This window comes from Lepidochelys olivacea (assembly GCF_965140295.1).
Source record: "Lepidochelys olivacea isolate rLepOli2 genome assembly, chromosome: 3".
Taxonomy (NCBI): domain Eukaryota; kingdom Metazoa; phylum Chordata; order Testudines; family Cheloniidae; genus Lepidochelys; species Lepidochelys olivacea.
In genome coordinates this window covers 168629949-168647273 of record NC_140413.1, presented here as the reverse complement: position 1 = coordinate 168647273, position 17325 = coordinate 168629949, and the positions used below count along the sequence as shown (strand labels likewise).

General features: G+C 43.0%; 1 protein-coding gene across 1 annotated transcript in view; it reads right to left on the bottom strand.

Annotated features, from left to right (window-relative positions):
* The window catches only part of KCNH1 (potassium voltage-gated channel subfamily H member 1), a gene marked incomplete at its 3' end in the record, with an annotated part of 195375 nt that extends 179037 nt beyond the window's left edge, over positions 1–16338 (bottom strand). The window contains exons 1-2 of the mRNA XM_084624947.1: positions 16185–16338; positions 58–181 (exon numbers count right to left, since the gene is read on the bottom strand). Of these exons, the coding sequence (XP_084481073.1) occupies positions 58–181; positions 16185–16263 (203 nt within the window). The 5' untranslated portion in view covers positions 16264–16338. The remainder of the gene's footprint in view (positions 1–57; positions 182–16184) is intronic.
* Between the last annotated feature and the right edge of the window lie 987 nt (positions 16339–17325).

Below are 17325 nucleotides of genomic sequence, written 5' to 3'. Positions count from 1 at the left end.
AGGGGACAACACAACACTACAAGTTATTTAATAGAAAGTAAATCTGCACTCAAATACCTGCAGGTGCTGCTTTTTTGCATAACTTCTGCTCTGTGATATCCTGATAGCTTGCAAAATCCATCATTGCTGTATACAATGGGCCAATCCACTATCTGGGCATTACCCAAGACAAAATTAGTATCTGTTTGAAAGAACACATTGGTTAGACAGTTAGATAGCTCTGTGGCTGCATTCCTATATATATTTATTTGTTTGGGGCCCAATCCCACTCACTTTACTCACATAGTATTCCTACTGACGTCAACAGGATTATTTGCAGATTAAATTCACTTTACTTGCATAAAGCCTGAGTGATTGGACTTTATGCAGGTAAAATATAGGGTATGGGGAGGTGAATCCCATCCCCAATCCAGGGCTAATATGGGATTACAGCACTGCTCCTCTTTCCCCTCTGTCCTCCCCTCTCCCCCGCCATTCACCAATCCAGCTCCACCCACTGGATAAGTGACCAAGACCTCTGTGCAACAGTTGTCTGGCATGTGCTCTGAATTTGGATTCAGTGGCCCCTCCTATTGCCTTCACCCTTTGCTGTTGTCGATTCTGACCTATCTGGGACTGATGCAAACACCTTTTTCCATGGCATACAGGGCCCAGAGCCCCACTAGCAGATTGAACATGGTGCTTAAGAGCAGGGCCAGATTTACATTTTTGCACCTGTAGGCACAGAATCTTCAGCGCCCCCACCTGCAGATGACCTTCTTGTTGCACCCAGTTTTAGAGAGGTAAGGTTCCCCTAGAATGCTGGGACCCCCAGGCATATGCCTACTGTGCCTAACTGGAAATCCGACCCCGTTTAAGGTCCTTTTGCGGGACATCCATGCCATGGTGAATTTTACTCAGCAGGAATATAGTGAGCAGAATTCACGCTTCAATGCTTACTACTGCTTTTGTAGAATTAATGTATCATTCAAACAATTAGCACATTGACTATTGTACATACAGCCAGATTCTCCACTGCCTTGGACCTTGCTCAGCCAGCTGCATCTGCACAAAGTGAGATAAAAAACACTACGCTCCACTCACTCATGCAGAGGAATCTAATTGGCTCTCATTTTAGCACTGACTTCTCGCAGGTATCAATGATGACACAAGGAGCCAGGCAGGGAAGAATCAGGCCCATCACCATTATGCAGGGTGGCTAGACATCCAAGTGAAATTAAACAAAGAACAAAAAGGGTTATCTAGGTCTCCATATTTGTATTTAAAGCACACTCTGTATTTATGGCAGTCATCAATGATTCCTGAAAGTAAAAGACTAAAGACAATTTAACTATTAATTGCGGGTGGGATTTTTTTCCTTTTCAAAATTTTGTAGCAAGCTTAAAATGGGTTTAAATATAAAAAAAAAAAAGAAGTTCTTTATCCACTTACTTTCATTGCCCAATCCTACTTGCAATAGAAGTATCTGTATACACACTTTAGAGTGAAATATATTGGTAATAGATCTGCAAGACATCTTAACTTCTTTGTTTCTCACAACCATTTTAAATACCATGGCTTTTCTTAGGCAAAGCACCTTGTTCCAGAAGCACTACATGTGCGTTACCCCTCACTATGATTCACTAAAATAGTTATTTCTTCTTATTGTTTTTGCCTGAATCAAGTACTTTTGAGATATTTTTTCGACTACGAACACTGCGCTGTATCTTGTCTGGATACATTTTTTAAAAATCCATCAGGAAACAAAAAGCAGCAGTGAAATATGCAAATATGAACTTCAGGTCACATTCTGTCCCAGCATCAATGATTTTGATGACTTTACCCATTCATTTTAGTTTGACTATCATCTCCTCTTCCCAAAAAGGAAATTCTACTCCCGGAGCTGTGTACAGGAGCGTCTATTAATTTATAGGGTGGCTCTCCCCAGGCATCTGAGCATAGAACTTGGCTCCAGATAACAAGTTCTATAACTAGAGACCTGAATTTATCTATATCTATCTTAGGTACTTCTATGGCCCCCCAATACTATCATAGCTGAGTGCTTCACAGTCACAACATGCATTTTACAGATGAGGAGCTAAGTGACTTGCCCAAGGTCACAGAGATGGAAGAGGGAACTGAACCCAGATCTACCAAGTCCCAGCTCAGCACCACAACCACTGAATGATCCTTCCTTTCCTTATCCAGCTCTATTGCCCCACTCCATTAGTGCTCACAAGGTGAGAAATCCATCTGTTGGTGAAGAGCCCACACAAAGCCTGCACACCACAGAAACCCCAGAGTACCCCATAGTGAGGATGTGGACCATGCTGCCATGCAATGACATCCTTGGAACCCCATGTGCACCAAGAAGTTCAGCTGTGCACTGGCTGTAGATATGGGGGTGCAGAAGGAGAGCTGGAAGCAGGATCCACATAGGCAAATATCCAGGAGCCCTGTGTGTAGCCAGTGGCCAGAAAGCATGACACAGGTAGCAGAGGGGGAGAGCTACACCCCAGCATCCTGCCCACTGGGTTGGGAAAGGGGATTCCATCCCACCAAACCCTGCTTGTTTCTTCAGTCCGTGGGCTGGGGGATTTCACCTTCATAGAAGAGAATGGAGCATCACAGAAAAATATGAACTTCTCTGCTTTCTACTGTACAGCCCTCCTCTCCGCATCCCACCTGCCACAAAGCAGGTTTGCGGCCATTTGAGGCCCTCTCCTGCTGGCATTCCATGTGTGTAACCCAGCAGGCATCTCAGTTGTTGGGGGTCTTGCCTTTGCTGAGCCCTGCAGGATATGGCACAAAATAGGGAATCCTACATATCACCTACCCTGCACAGTTCCTTCTTATCATTAGCTGCCCCACCAGGCAGAAGGGATATTAGCTGAGCACAGCCCCAGTGCTACAGTCAGTGCTCAATTGCACTGATTTGACTTTATGTTTCTGACAGGTCTCTGACAAGACACGGCTGGTAATCAGTTAAGCAGTCACTCCCTCACACAGGAAGATATCAAACATCTACTGAGACAAGTCTTGCCTTCCCGGCTGCAGGTGCACCCACCCTGGAGGCAGTGGCATAGCTGCGGAGCTGCCATACGACAGGAAGGAGGGATTCTCTCGTAGACCCCAGGCAAGAGGTTACAGCCACTTAGGGACTTCCCAGAGGGCATGGGAGGCCAGAAAAAGAATAGGCAAGAGGAAGGACATGATTAGACCAAAAAAAAAAAAAAAAACAGAGGGTCTGTAAAAATACTCACAGGAGCTGTTGAAGCCCTAAGGCTACAGTAGTGGCCCGGGGCAGCTCTTTGTGAGGCTTCCTTCCCCACCACCCTAGGAGATCTCCCAGACTGGTTACTTGGGCTGCTTCCAGAGACAAGATTAACCCATTATATGGATTTGGGGCACCATTTCCAAACCTGACTAGACAGCCGAGGACACGTATTATGCACAAAGTCCTAGCCTGGATGCATCACAATGTTTGTGAAATGGAGCTCTCAAATCCCAAGAGGACGGGGCCCCAGTTCTCCAGTCTGGTTGAGGAGCACTCAGCAGAAGTCCAGACCTGACAGCAAAGGTGCCCCCAAGTCACCCTTCCCTGTCCCCTCTCCCAGTCCCGGGGCTGGCTGGGCACCAATCCAATCCACAGCGCAGACTAGAGTGGATAATTTCTGCCAACTCCCCCCAGGAACCATTATTGCAGCTGGACGAAGTGGTGTCCCAGCCATACCTTTTTTAAGAGGTCATACCCTCTATGCCAATGACCAGGAGGGGAGGAAACATAGGAATCGTTATGCCCAGTGGGGACGAAGAAGAATCCTCCACTGGCTACTTAAGCTGTGTTTAGCGCTGTTCTGCACTGAGGAAGTGGTGCAAAATATATTGGTGAATCAGGCCCAAGATGTTACCACAATGTTAATTTGGCCACATAGCATTCCCTACACATCGCTCCTGTGGCGGAGAGGGGCTGTGCAGGAGCAGCAGCTGGCTGGGCAAGAATGCCCCTGGCACAGCACAGGCTCTAAAACCCCTAACACTGCCCCCTTGTGAATCCCAAAAGAAGTGGGGCTGGGAGGACTCTGGAGATTCTGGGTTGAGCTACAAGCCATAGGCAGTCTGGAACATCCTGAATCCATAGGGCACAAAGCTCTTGGAGATGCAACACAAGATCAGACCCAATCTCCTCCTGCTTCGGCAACTGAGCTTATAAATTCTTCTACCCAACGAGATGCACAGCTATTCATGCAAGCAGATCCACAGAAGTCATCCCATGAAGATCTGTGGCATCTTGAAGTCAGTAGGACTGTTTGCATGATTAAGAACTGCTTGGGTGAGTAAGTTATGTAGGATTGGGATTTAAGAGCCCACTTTGTGGTCACACTCCTATGTATGGAGTACATCGCACCACCTCCCCTTGTTATGCCCCAAGTTACTGTGATAACACTTCATAGGTCTTCAGTAGAGTTTGAACCCAGCATAGGCCTTTACATTTCAGGTAAAAGAGTAACCCTCTTAGTTGATATCTGTAGCAGTCTCTTATCCTATCTGCAGGCATAGCACACTTAGCTAGTGTTACATTAGTTACCTGGGCACTGAACTGCATAGATGGCATGTTACAACCAATAGCAGGGTGCAACATGGTTTGGGATGTTATGGAGGCCAAAAGCATAACTAGGTTCAAAGAAGAGTTAGATAAGTTCATGGAGGATAGGTCCATCAATGGCTATTAGCCAAGATGGTCATGGATATAACCCCATGCTTTAGGTGTCTGTAAACCTCAGACAGCCAGAGCTAAGAGTGGATGACAAGGAATGGATCACTCAATAAATTGACCTGTTCTGTTAATTTCTTCTGAAGCATCTGACACCAGCCAAATGTCAGAAGACAGGATACTGGGCTAGACAGACAACTGGTCTGACCCAGTGTGGCCGTTCTTATGTTTTCATGTCACTGAAATAGGCGTACAAAATGCTACCCCTTCCCTTGCTGAAATTAACAAGGGGTCCTGTGGAAAAAATAGTATGTAACAATTATATAATTAATTACACCAAAAAGCATAAACGTAAGGGGAGTAAGTTTAGGTTTGCCAGGCAACCTTAGTTCTGGTATTTCCAAATTTGTGGAGCACTTGACTTTGCAACCTGAAGATTTTTTTTTAATATAGTATTTTGGTTTTCATTTTTGATAGCAAATGTAGTGCTCCCTTGTAAATACATCTCTCTCAAAACCTCTATAATCAGAGAGTTTACACTCACAGTTTGCATTAGCGATTCCCACTGAGCAATTATTTACTCGATCATTTTAATTCAGGTTTATCCCTAAATTGTGCAGACTTTTGCTCTCAATGGTGTAAAGCAGAAGTAACTATCAAGGTCAATGGTATTACACCGATATATCCCCAAGGTGAGATCAGCATAAGGCCCAACATCTAGACAACTTTGTAAGGAAATACATTCTTGGAATTCTTTTCAAAACATGAATAACTATTTCTTTGGGCACAAGTGGCTTAGAGCCTAAACTTAGAGCCTAAATGCAGAGTAGGTGGACACACCCACTAATCACAAAATTGATGGCAGAATAAGAAGTGCAGTATGAGGCCCTCAAGACAATATTAATCTGTTCAAATGCAAACAGCAACTTATACTGCTAGATAGGTATTGAGGTAGCCGAGTAAAGCCAATGGGATAACATGCTGCTCTCATATCAATGGAGTTGCACAGATGCATATTTTGGCTCAGTATCTATTGAGCTGATTTCTTGGACAGGGATGGGTTGATATTTAAACATCACCACATTATGTGACCTGATTTGCCATGTTAAAATGAATCCTCTTTGCTGAGAAATGACATCTGTGGCCATTGTAATGTAAGTCCTCAATATTCTGCCTCTATAGTACATAGTTTTGAACTGTAGAGCCAGGCTATATCTGAAAATAAACACCTAAATATATACATACAAAATGGCCATATTAAGGTTCACATAATAAAACACACACTTTACTGAGACAAAAAGGGTTTTAAAGACTCTACAATTGCTAGGGCATGAGCAAAGCTTCAGTGCAGTACACACATTTCAATGCTGCATTCTAAGCCTACTATTTGCACATAGAGCATGGTACACAGACAGACTGAAAAGAATTGCAGAAGATGCATTTCATCATACTTACCACAAAAAACAAAGGCAACGCTAACTAAAACAACAACTTCAAGTGACTCAGTTTGAACAATTGCACAAAAATGAAAGCTACTTTCAGCCAGCAGTTCATACAGAGATTAATAGTTCCATGCCAACATTTGTTATTTTACATTGCTATAGTAAATATTTCACAACAGACCTCTACCACCAGAAGAGTTTCAATGGCAAACAGCGATACATTCCACCAACAGTGATAACCCTCGCTCTTTTGATGATTACATATCTTTAGAAAGATAGTCAAATATCAAATTAAATCTAAAAAATATTTTTTTAAAAGAAACACTTTTGCAAACCATTTTCCCTCTTTGTAAATTAACAGCAATTGGTACAGAACAATGGAGAAGTAATGGCTGAAATGGACAGAATGCATGGAAGCTGTCATGTGTATATTGTACATAGCATCATTCTGTACCTGTCTGTCTATGAGATAATGTCCAGACTGAAAGTTAAAAAAAAGAAAGCATGTTAAAGCAAATGTGGCATCTAGAATGAAGTAACTTTCCAAAATTAAAGTTATCAGTCAATAAAATTAATATTAAAACTTCACCCTGTACAAATCTGTAAAAACCATATAATGTACTATTTTTTTAAAAAAAAGAACAAAGATAATAATGTTTAACAATTAGACTTCATTTAATTGTTTGTTTTTCCCTTTCTGGTCTTAAAAAGAAACCCAGTGAAGAGCCTGTTTTGGGGTACATTAGTTATATAGATCTTCTGGCAGTTTAAAATAAACCACTTGATTTATTGATATTTTAAGCCATCAAGAGTTTTAAAAGCATTTGACCAGACCTAATTTTATGCAAAGTCTTAAGGGTATGCATTACAAAAATGCATTAACAGTTCTCTAGCAAACAGGTTTCATTAAGATTTGTTTTATGATCTTGTTCTAGGATTTAATACAGATTGATTGATTGAGTGATGAGTTGAATTACTACCATGGAACTTTTGGGGGTGTACAGAACATTAATTTTAAAATGCATATCTATCATCCTTATAATCTATTCTTTTTTTCTTACTAGATCGGGTCATACATTTCCAAACACTAAAAATTAGAAGCTCTTAGCTTAGTAATAACTAGCAAAGAAAAATTTCAGTATTCAAATTGGGCAAAATATTGGGATAACATTAGCTTACTAGAGAAGTAAAAAAGTTATGTTGCGAACTCCAGGTCTGTGCTGCTCCCAGTGAAGTTAATAAAAGAGTTTTGCCATTGACTTCAAAAAGGAGCAAGACCAAGCAAGAACAAAAAAAATTGTTTCTTCACATTGGCCCTAATTCAGCAAGGTATATGAACATGTTCATACTTTTAAGCAGCTGAATAGTCCCGGTGAAGCCCGGGAGGGATTACTCATATTCTTAAATACTTTGATGAATCAGAGCCACTAGGCCCAACCTAAAGACCATACCTAAGCAAAAACTCCCATTGGATGTAAACTTGCCCACACAGTCTTGCACGATTGGGTACTTAAGGAATGTCAGCTTTATGCATTTACATTTAATAAATGAGTAGAAAGTTATTTCATGTATCAGATGCCTACTTTGTTTAGGTGAAATTCACTTTGCCTTATGCAAGTGAAGTGACAGGGACTGGAGGGAGGTAAAATTCACTTTCTAGCCAACACCACTCCACAGATGCTACTACAATTTATGAGGTGAAATAGCAGCCTTCTCTGCAATTTCTTCCGGGCGTTAGGCCCTGGCAGCCACATAATTGACAACTCCACTGTCCCCAGTGCCCCCTCTGCATCGGCCTATGTGGGATTAGCATAGAGACCTCTGAAACCAATGGAGTTATCGCGCCTTGAACCAGTACAAAGGAGTGGAAAAACAAATGGTCTGCTACTCTAGCTTTCCCATTAGTCCCTCTAGAGGCTTTAACTGGTGTAGACATTCTTCCACCGACACTCCACAGCAAAGTCAATACCCCCTGCCACTAGCAACACCTGCTTAAAGGTTAACTTTGTTCATTCCAGCAATTTGTGTATCAGAGATACTCACTGACATGCATGGCAATATGCAGCCAAACCTCAGTCAGTCATGCTGGAATAAGAAAAGGAGTACTTGTGGCACCTTAGAGACTAACCAATTTATTTGAGCATGAGCTTTCGTGAGCTACAGCTCACTTCATCGGATGCATACTGTGGAAACTGCAGAAGACATTATATACACAGAGACCATGAAACAATACCTCCTCCCATCCCACTCTCCTGCTGGTAATAGCTTATCTAAAGTGATCACTCTCCTTACAATGTGTATGATAATCAAGGTGGGCCATTTCCAGCACAAATCCAGGTTTTGTGCTGGAAATGGCCCACCTTGATTATCATGCACATTGTAGGGAGAGTGGTCACTTTGGATAAGCTATTACCAGCAGGCGAGTGAGTTTGTGGGGGGGGGGGGGGCGGAGAGTGAGAAAACCTGGATTTGTGCTGGAAATGGCCCAACTTGATTATCATACACATTGTAAAGAGAATGATCACTTTAGATAAGCTATTACCAGCAGGAGAGTGGGATGGGAGGAGGTATTGTTTCATGGTCTCTGTGTATATAATGTCTTCTGCAGTTTCCACAGTATGCATCCGATGAAGTGAGCTGTAGCTCACGAAAGCTTATGCTCAAATAAATTGGTTAGTCTCTAAGGTGCCACAAGTACTCCTTTTCTTTTTGCAAATACAGACTAACACTGTATTCTGTGTTACTCTGAAACCTGTCATGCTGGAATGAAATTCACAAGCAGCACAAGGCATAGGCACCCATTTACGTTCTCAAAAAACAGCTTAAATGGCACAAAGCCTATGTGCCAGCCCACTGCACAGAGTGAATTTTACCTACTAATGGTTGGGAGACATTGCAGAATTTGAAGATTATCGAAATTTGTGAATTAGCAGACACAGATACATGATAAAAAAGAAAACAAATACAATGGACCCCAACATATACTCTGTTCAATTATTTTGAAAACCACAGTTTAGTTTAATGTATGAAAACACTTATAAATAGTCATTTATCTGAATTACAGTGCACTTAGTAGCCCCAGTCATGAACCAGTCATGACCCCCTTGTGCCAGGCATTGTACAAACAGTAAAGAACAGTCACTGCCCCAAAGATCTTACCATCTACGTAAATATTTCATAGTATAGGAAGTTATTTGCATAACTTGTAAAAGTAAGTCTTAGTAAAGGGATATCAAAATGCAGCACTCTGCTGCTAAAGCCACACTGTCAGGTTAAGATCTTTTTTCATGTTTCCTATGATAATAAGAACAATTTAGGTTATTAAAATGCAAAAAAACTTTAGAAATTCAATTAGTTTATTCCACTCTTTATGCTGTTTGCTGTTACATTTCTCTCAGATTGAGCAGAACATAGCCTGGCCAGTTTCATTTTTTATCTTGCTAGTTAGTTTCTCTTACAAGCCTCACGTATGGCACAATGTTGCAAGGTCTGTTTGCAGACAGTAAAATGGAATGCTTGTTTGATTTTTTTAAACTACTTCCATTAGAATTAACAATACAATCATGGAAACAATTCTGTCATTCAGGATTTGCAAGAGGCTTTTTTTTATTTAAAAAAAAAAAAAATCTAAATTTAGGACCAAATTTCATTGGACACTGTCTTAGTAAATCTTTGCTGAGAAGAGGTGTCAAACCATTTCTGAGTGGGGCGGTTGAGAGATTTGTCTGATTCACAATATGAGAATCAGCTCTGAACCCTTCAAGAGGAATCCACATTGGTTACTAGAGACAACAGGATTCTACTCACCATATCCCTTAGCAGGATGGGTCTTGGTGATGTTCTTCAATACCAAGGGAAAAGGCCTATTCTATTAAATATGGCATAATCAACAGGGCTGATATTCCCTCCCAGAGTACAACCCACAAGGGAAGTCTCTGTGAGGCTCCTCTCATGGAGATCCCTCTATACTTTTCCTTCAAGGGATACAGGATTTGCCCCTGAACCTGATCAGTCCCCAGTGATCAAAGCAGATCTCAGGGGATCCACAGAAACGGTCAACTTCACAGGCATCCTGTGCTTCCAAACCCTCTCATCCAGGTTCTCTTATTATTCAGCTCCATTAAAGCAGTGCTACCAGGGGCTCCCCCTGGCCTGGCCATGGGAAGTGGGCACCACAGAAGAGATATTAGAGCCCTAGGCTATATTATTTTTTTCCAGGGAATTTTCCTGAAGGGTACAAAGTGCTTCTCCCAGGCCCCACCTCTGCCCTCCCCCACCCAGACTCTACCCCCTTCCTCCATGCGAAACCTAAACCTGCAGAGCATCCTCTCTGAGGTCCAGAGGAGGATGGGAAGGGAGAAATAATGCCACAGGAGTGACTGAGCTAAACCATCAGCACAGGACTGGGGAAATCCACAAGTGAAGGGTCTCCTGCATCTGTGGATCTAAGAGAGACTATCCAGGGTTATGCTATTTTCTCCTGATTTGGTGCACTGTAGCTCAAAAAAGGTCTGTGCAGACCAAAAACTTCTCAGTGTCTCATCCTCTCTACTAATTAATTGTACTAACAACTTAACCCAGATTAATGTTATCAGACCACATAGAAGATTTAACAGTCTGTTTGTGGGGGAAAAATTACCTTGTGCATGAATTTAAGTCCTTTTAAAATATGCTTTGATATGAATACCTCAGTACTAAAAAATACACAAAACAACCTTATTGGAAAGACACTTAACTGATTTTTACCAAAGTTTACCCTTTTGAAGCCTATATTGGCATTCCTAGCTCACCCAAACCTCCTAGTGACATCAATGGAAAAGCTGGGTGTGGGGAAATTGTAGGACTGGGCCCAGATCCTCAGATCCAGTGAGCAAGGACAGATGCCCCCTAAGCCACCTTTCACCTACCCAGCAGTCCCAGAACTGGGGGGAATAGAAAGAGCCTTCTGTGTGTCTTAGAGCAGCCCAGGCACTGCTCTGAGTTACTCCCATTAGAGTGGCCCCCCTCTCAGCACCCCATGACCTGGTCATTATTTGTATTCCAGTAGTACCTCAAGACCCCAAACAAAACCAAAGCTAGATTGTGCTAGGCCCCAGTTTGAGGCAGCTTTGGCTCAAAGGGGACTTAGGCAGAACCAAGAGTCTGGACCTTGATGTATAAAATTTTGACACATCCTTTTCAAACAAGAAAGATAAGATTCATCTATGTTATTGCCTAAACATTATCTTATACAAGAATTGTTTATTTTGTTCTATAAGCATTTGAAGCAAAATTGTTATACAAAAGAAAACACATGACTATTTGGTGGACCTCTCTTATTTACTGTATTATTTAGCACCATATTATTGTACATTGAGAAGTCTATAAGTAGTTGGTAAAAGATTTATATATGGGTAGATTCATGGGTATTGGAGCAGAATTTTTGTACTCAGGTAGGTATGCCAGTGTCTTTCAGCATATAAATAGATTGACCTTGAGCTAAAACTAATTATAACATATTAGAAATATGGCATTATCAATCTTTGTTTGCATAATACAAGTAGCTCAAAGGTTTGAAGCCACACTGGTCTTAACGTTGTATGATCTGAAATCTGGAATAGATGTCTTTTTTAATATTTGTTTAGCTATGTTATCGTCTGGACAAAGCTCTGGTTTGGTGATATATTTCCTTACTTTTATTGTTAATATTCAGAAGTGTCTGCACTCTATTAAAATTCAATAGTCATTAGACAATAGGGCTTGATTCTGCAGCCTTTACAACTCCCTCTGATCTCGATGAGAATTTTGCCTGAGGAAGGATTGCAAAACTCAGGCCTATAATTCTGTAAACTTAAAGGATTTTTTCCCTCTAGATTATTGATAAAGCATTAAAATATCATTTTATAAAAATGAGCTGCCTGTAACATACTGCACCATTTGAATGGAGTGTATTGGCTGCAGACCAAGATGATAGCTGTGATACTGTTATAGCATGTTGTATACCACAGGGATATTGTGTTACCGCAGGAAAAACATGAATATGACATTAGCAATATCCATCAGCAGCCTAGTGATTTCTTCCATACTGAACTATTTTACAGCATAGGCAATTTTCCGCCCACAGGGTGTTCTGGCCTTTTTACCTTTTTCACTTCTTCAGAACCAACCAGAACAAACCCTTTTTGTTCACCAAGCCTGACTAAGTCCCATGCACAACATTTATTTTTCTAACTATACCTGGGTAGTTCAGAAACACTGTTTTAAAATATTAAGCATAAGACAAGCTGTTTACCAGCAGAATTGTAAACAACATATGTGTGGGGTGGTGCATGCCTACGCCATCCCTGGAGCAGCTCAGGGAAGGGATTCCTCTTTGCTCCAGTAGTTTACTGTAGCTTTTTAAATGTTAATTCCCCCTTCACTCTGGCTGGCATGTAGGGGAAGGGAGCAATGGGTCTTTATCTCCCTGCTTTTCTCAGCCCACTCCTACGCAGGGCTGGGGAGACAGAACTGACCTTACAAACCCGCTCTTTCCTGCACCTGGGGTGGCAACTCAGGCAAGCCACATTTGCGGGTGGGGTCGGGGAGGTGCTTAAACTCCCTTATCCCAAATCACTGCACATGGGTATGACAATCTTCCTCCTGAAGACAAGCTATAGACATGAGCAAAACACTACGCCAGAATGAAAAGACCTGAAAAATCATGCACAATAAACTTAAAACCACCAGTTCTTTCAAGCACACATATTCTCTTTATGAGCTATACTTGGCAATGGAGACATGTCCGCTTTCAAGCTTCACATCTCATATCAAATGCTGTTCATAGTATTACATTTTAAACTAATGGTGAAATGGCATAATTAGTTGTGTGTTTTGATTATTGCTCCCAATAAATGGTTGCAGATAATTGCTTTATTACTGTTATCTAGTCTCATTTAGGTAGCTAGCTTCTCTGTGTCTCTAAAAAGAGAGAGTACAAATGTGGTCCTCAATTAATTTGTGTCTCTGATATAAACAGAGTGGTTTCTATTCTACGCCCCCTTCACAGCAAGGTCCATATGCATCACACCAATTAGTCATAGAACTGACATTAATGCTAAGTCCCTCACATTTCAGTGGGAGAACAGACTCCCAAGAGCATGCATTTGTGTATGTTTATCTACTCAATATTTGGAGGCAGCGTGTAACCTGCTCTGAGCTGCCAGCTAAGTACTAACTTGATAAAACTCCCGACATTTCAATGGCGAATCCCATCATTTTATATTTATTTCTCATCAGTCAGATTGTGACCCAGCCAAATGTGACTGAGTAGGCGAATAAAGGGGGACCAAAACCTTAATTTTTATGTGGCCACTTTAGCTTCCCCTGCCTCACAGCTTGGGTACAGGAGGCATAGCGAAGACTACAGCCCAGTATTCTCCTTCCAAGCAGGTGGGCCAGGAGAAGGGACAGAGGAAGAGGAAATGGGAGGAGCCTTGACTCCCCTATGCCTCCCGTAAACTGACCAGCAGAGCTGAGCAAGCACAAAGTGGGGAAAGGACTTCACTCAATTACACCCTCTTAAGAGCAAGGGAAGGGACTGTAACTTGAGTCACAATTCCTCCTTAGTGTGGTACAGCTGTGTGCCATCCCCTCCTACAAGGTTGAGCCTAGAGGTTCAGTCTAGTATTATTATAGCCCTCATGAACTAATGCACATCTGAGAGCAGGGGCCTGCTCTTTTTATTAGTCTGTGAAGCAACTTGCTCACCCACAGCGCCATATAAATTATAATGTCAAGGTAACTTTTGACACTGCTTCAGATGATTGTGGGGGTGTAGGGATGGAAAACTGATCAAATGTTCAGGTTGATGACTCATCAGTTCTGCTGAATAAAGTGAGAAGTTGACTTTTCTCATGATGAAATGATTCAAAGACTCAAGACAGTCTCTAGAAAAAATTTTAAGTAACTGAAATTGGAAGATTAGAGGTTCTATTTCACCACAGCCAGCCAGGAGATTTTATTTTTAAATAATGGGATTTTCAGTAAGAATGGATAGTATTTTTTTGTTCTAAGAATACAGTAATCAAACATTTCTCTAGGAAGAGAGTGGGAGAAGGCAACCTATTTAGAGTGTCACAATTACGTGTGAAGATGCATTAGTAGTACCCAGATTGTCTGCACTCCCGGACTTTCTAAAATGCTGTTGCTTCAATAAGAGCCTCCAGTTTTTTTTTTTTTTTTTTTTAAATTGAAAATCGTTCCTTGGAGTAATTTGAGTTTCCAGCCCAAGATCAAATGAGGAATTGCCCTTCTTCACTTTATCATCATGTAGCTGATTATTTTTAAATAATGTAATTCAATAATTGTGTTTTCTTGATGTGGGGGCCTGATTCTACACTCTAACTTATCCAAGTCCTTAAATTGCTTAGTATCCTCAGTGAAGTGAACGGGAGTTAAAAATTGGTAGAACTTAGGCCAAGATTCCTGCAAACATATATGTTCTTCGTTTTAAGTATTATGCATAATGTTTGCATGATTGAGGCCTTTTAAGGAAACAGCCTTTTAGCAAACTCCAGATCACATTAATACATATTCACACACAGTTGTGCAATTCTAGACATTTCCCCTTGCAACAATATACTGATTACTGTATTCTTGAAAAAATTATCCATCCTTAGGCTCACAAAATTTCAAATACCGTTTTCTTTACTTAAAAAAGAAACTTAATTTCAACTCCGCGAGATAGACCTCCCTTATCTTCCAAGATGACTTGGGGGTTTTTCCTTTTTTTCCTAGAGACCATCTTGAATTTCGAAATCATTTAGTCATTAAAAAGCAATTTCTTAGACCAAAAGAATCTCCCTGACAGTCAACTGACTTCTTACATACCCTGTATTTCCTTGAAGTCTGTGGGATCCTTTGGGTGAGTGTAAACTACTTGAATTAGTGAATTCCACAGGATCCGGCCCATAGTATGGCTGATGGTTTTGACATTTGGCTATAGAAGAACTACAACATTTTCAGTATTCAATTTAAACCATATACAGGCTAACACCTATTCACTCCTTACTGTTACAGAAGTGACAGGCAGCTATTTAGATCTAATAGACAAATGTCCTGAATGGCTGATATACGAGGTTATCCTGCATGCACTGCTGTGTATAAGGAGAATGCCTAAGAAATATACCACCTCCTTAGACACCCAGACCCAGGATAGGCTTTTTGCTGTGCCCTTAATTTAAACCGACCCACAGATCGTATCTGTGATTACAGCAGCACCCGAACCCTCACCCTGCCTGCCACCGCAGCTGAGAGATAGAAGAGAATTAAGTCAACAGCAGAGAGATCTCCTGGCAAGCAAATTAAAACTAAGGCGATCGCCAACTACCAAACAACCGTCGCAGGCTCTGCCAAGACAGGCACATTGGGTCACCTAGCCCCGAAGCAGCACGTCCCAGTGGAAAGGAAGGACGCAGCCCCTGAGCAAGGAGGAGGGCACCACCAGTGATGTGGGAGAGGCCTGAGGAGGGGGCCGGGTGCAGTCCCAGCTGCGAGGAGCGGGCGATGAGTCTGAGCCTGAGCATGGCGGGGTCTTCACTGGGGCAGCATCCAGGCGGCTCTAGAGCGTGCCCGAGCCTCTCTCCCGCAAACCCGTCTCCCTCTCCCATCTCTACAGCAGACACCTGAGCCCCGCAGAGCAGCGTCCCGGGGTGCTTTACGCCAGATCACGGGGGTTTCGTGCAACCCAAGAGCCTGGACTTCCTTCCCCACCTCCCCCCTTCGGAGGGTCCGATCAGACTCTCCCCTCTACTTTCTGCGGGACTTTGAAAAGGCATCGCCGGCGGGATCGCGCCACCAAGGGCGGGGGCATAGACCGCTTCATTCAATCCCCTCCGAGCCGTGATGGTTCAAAGCCAGTTGGGCAGCAGCCCCCGGCCGGAGACCGGCTGCAGGAAGGACTTCCTGGGTTTTCTTTGCCACTGCCCCCCCCCCCCCCTGCGAGCCCCAAGCTCAGCAGCATTTCTGGCCGCCCCGGAGCATCTCCTGTTACTGGGCGTGCTGCTGGTGAATGCTAATCCTCCCCTTACCATTAGATCTCCGCACAATGTTCTCCAGAAAGGTGTTCTGGGGAGCCACCAGCCCTCTCCTTCCCCCAGCCATAGTCATGTCTTCCGGAGTCCAGCGCGGAGGCTTGGATCAGGGCTGCGCGAAGCTCAGCGCTCCCACTCCACGCAGCTCAGCGCTCCCACTCCACGCTCTTCCCGCTCTGAGCGCCTCATGCTCTCCGCTGGGACCCCGCCGGCTCTGCAGCACCAGCTTCTCCAGCCACCCACCCTCCCACTGCATCCCTGCCGCTGCTTCGGCCGCCGCCTGGACCGGTCCGGCAGCGCCCTCTGCTGGGCACAATCTCAGCCATTCCCAGCCACGGTCCTGGTGCTGAGGCTGCGGGAGCGCGAGGAAGCTGGAGGAGACAGGCAACGCCTGTACTGCAGCACCCTCACCTGGGCACAAAGCAATATGGCGCGACTGGACCGACTTCCCTTCCGCAAAAGAGCCAGCATAAAGGGAAGGGAAATCCTAACGACACACTACTAGTGTGGAAATGTAACCTGCACAGCTGGGGGTCAGCTTTGTAAGACCAGCGCCAAGGTCCAAGCTTAGGGTAAAAGTCATGGGAAACCCCCAAACATATCAACTTCAGCTGAATTTGCTTTGAATTATAGAGATTGTCAAGGTTCCTCCCCCACTCTGAACTCTAGGGTACAGATGTGGGGACCTGCATGAAAAACCTCCTAAGCTTATCTTTACCAGCTTAGGTCAAAACTTCCCCAAGGTACAAAATATTCCCCCCGTTGTCCTTGGACTGGCCGCTACCACCACCAAACTAATACTGGTTACTGGGGAAGAGCTGTTTGGACATGTCTTTCCCCCCAAAATACTTCCCAAAACCTTGCACCCCACTTCCTGGACAAGGTTTGGTAAAAAGCCTCACCAATTTGCATAGGTGACCACAGACCCAAACCCTTGGATCTGAGAACAATGAAAAAGCATTCAGTTTCTTACAAGAAGACTTTCAATAAAAATAGAAGTAAATAGAAATAAAGAAATCTCCCCTGTAAAATCAGGATGGTAGATATCTTACAGGGTAATTAGATTCAAAAACATAGAGAACCCCTCTAGGCAAAACCTTAAGTTACAAAAAAGATACACAGACAGAAATAGTTATTC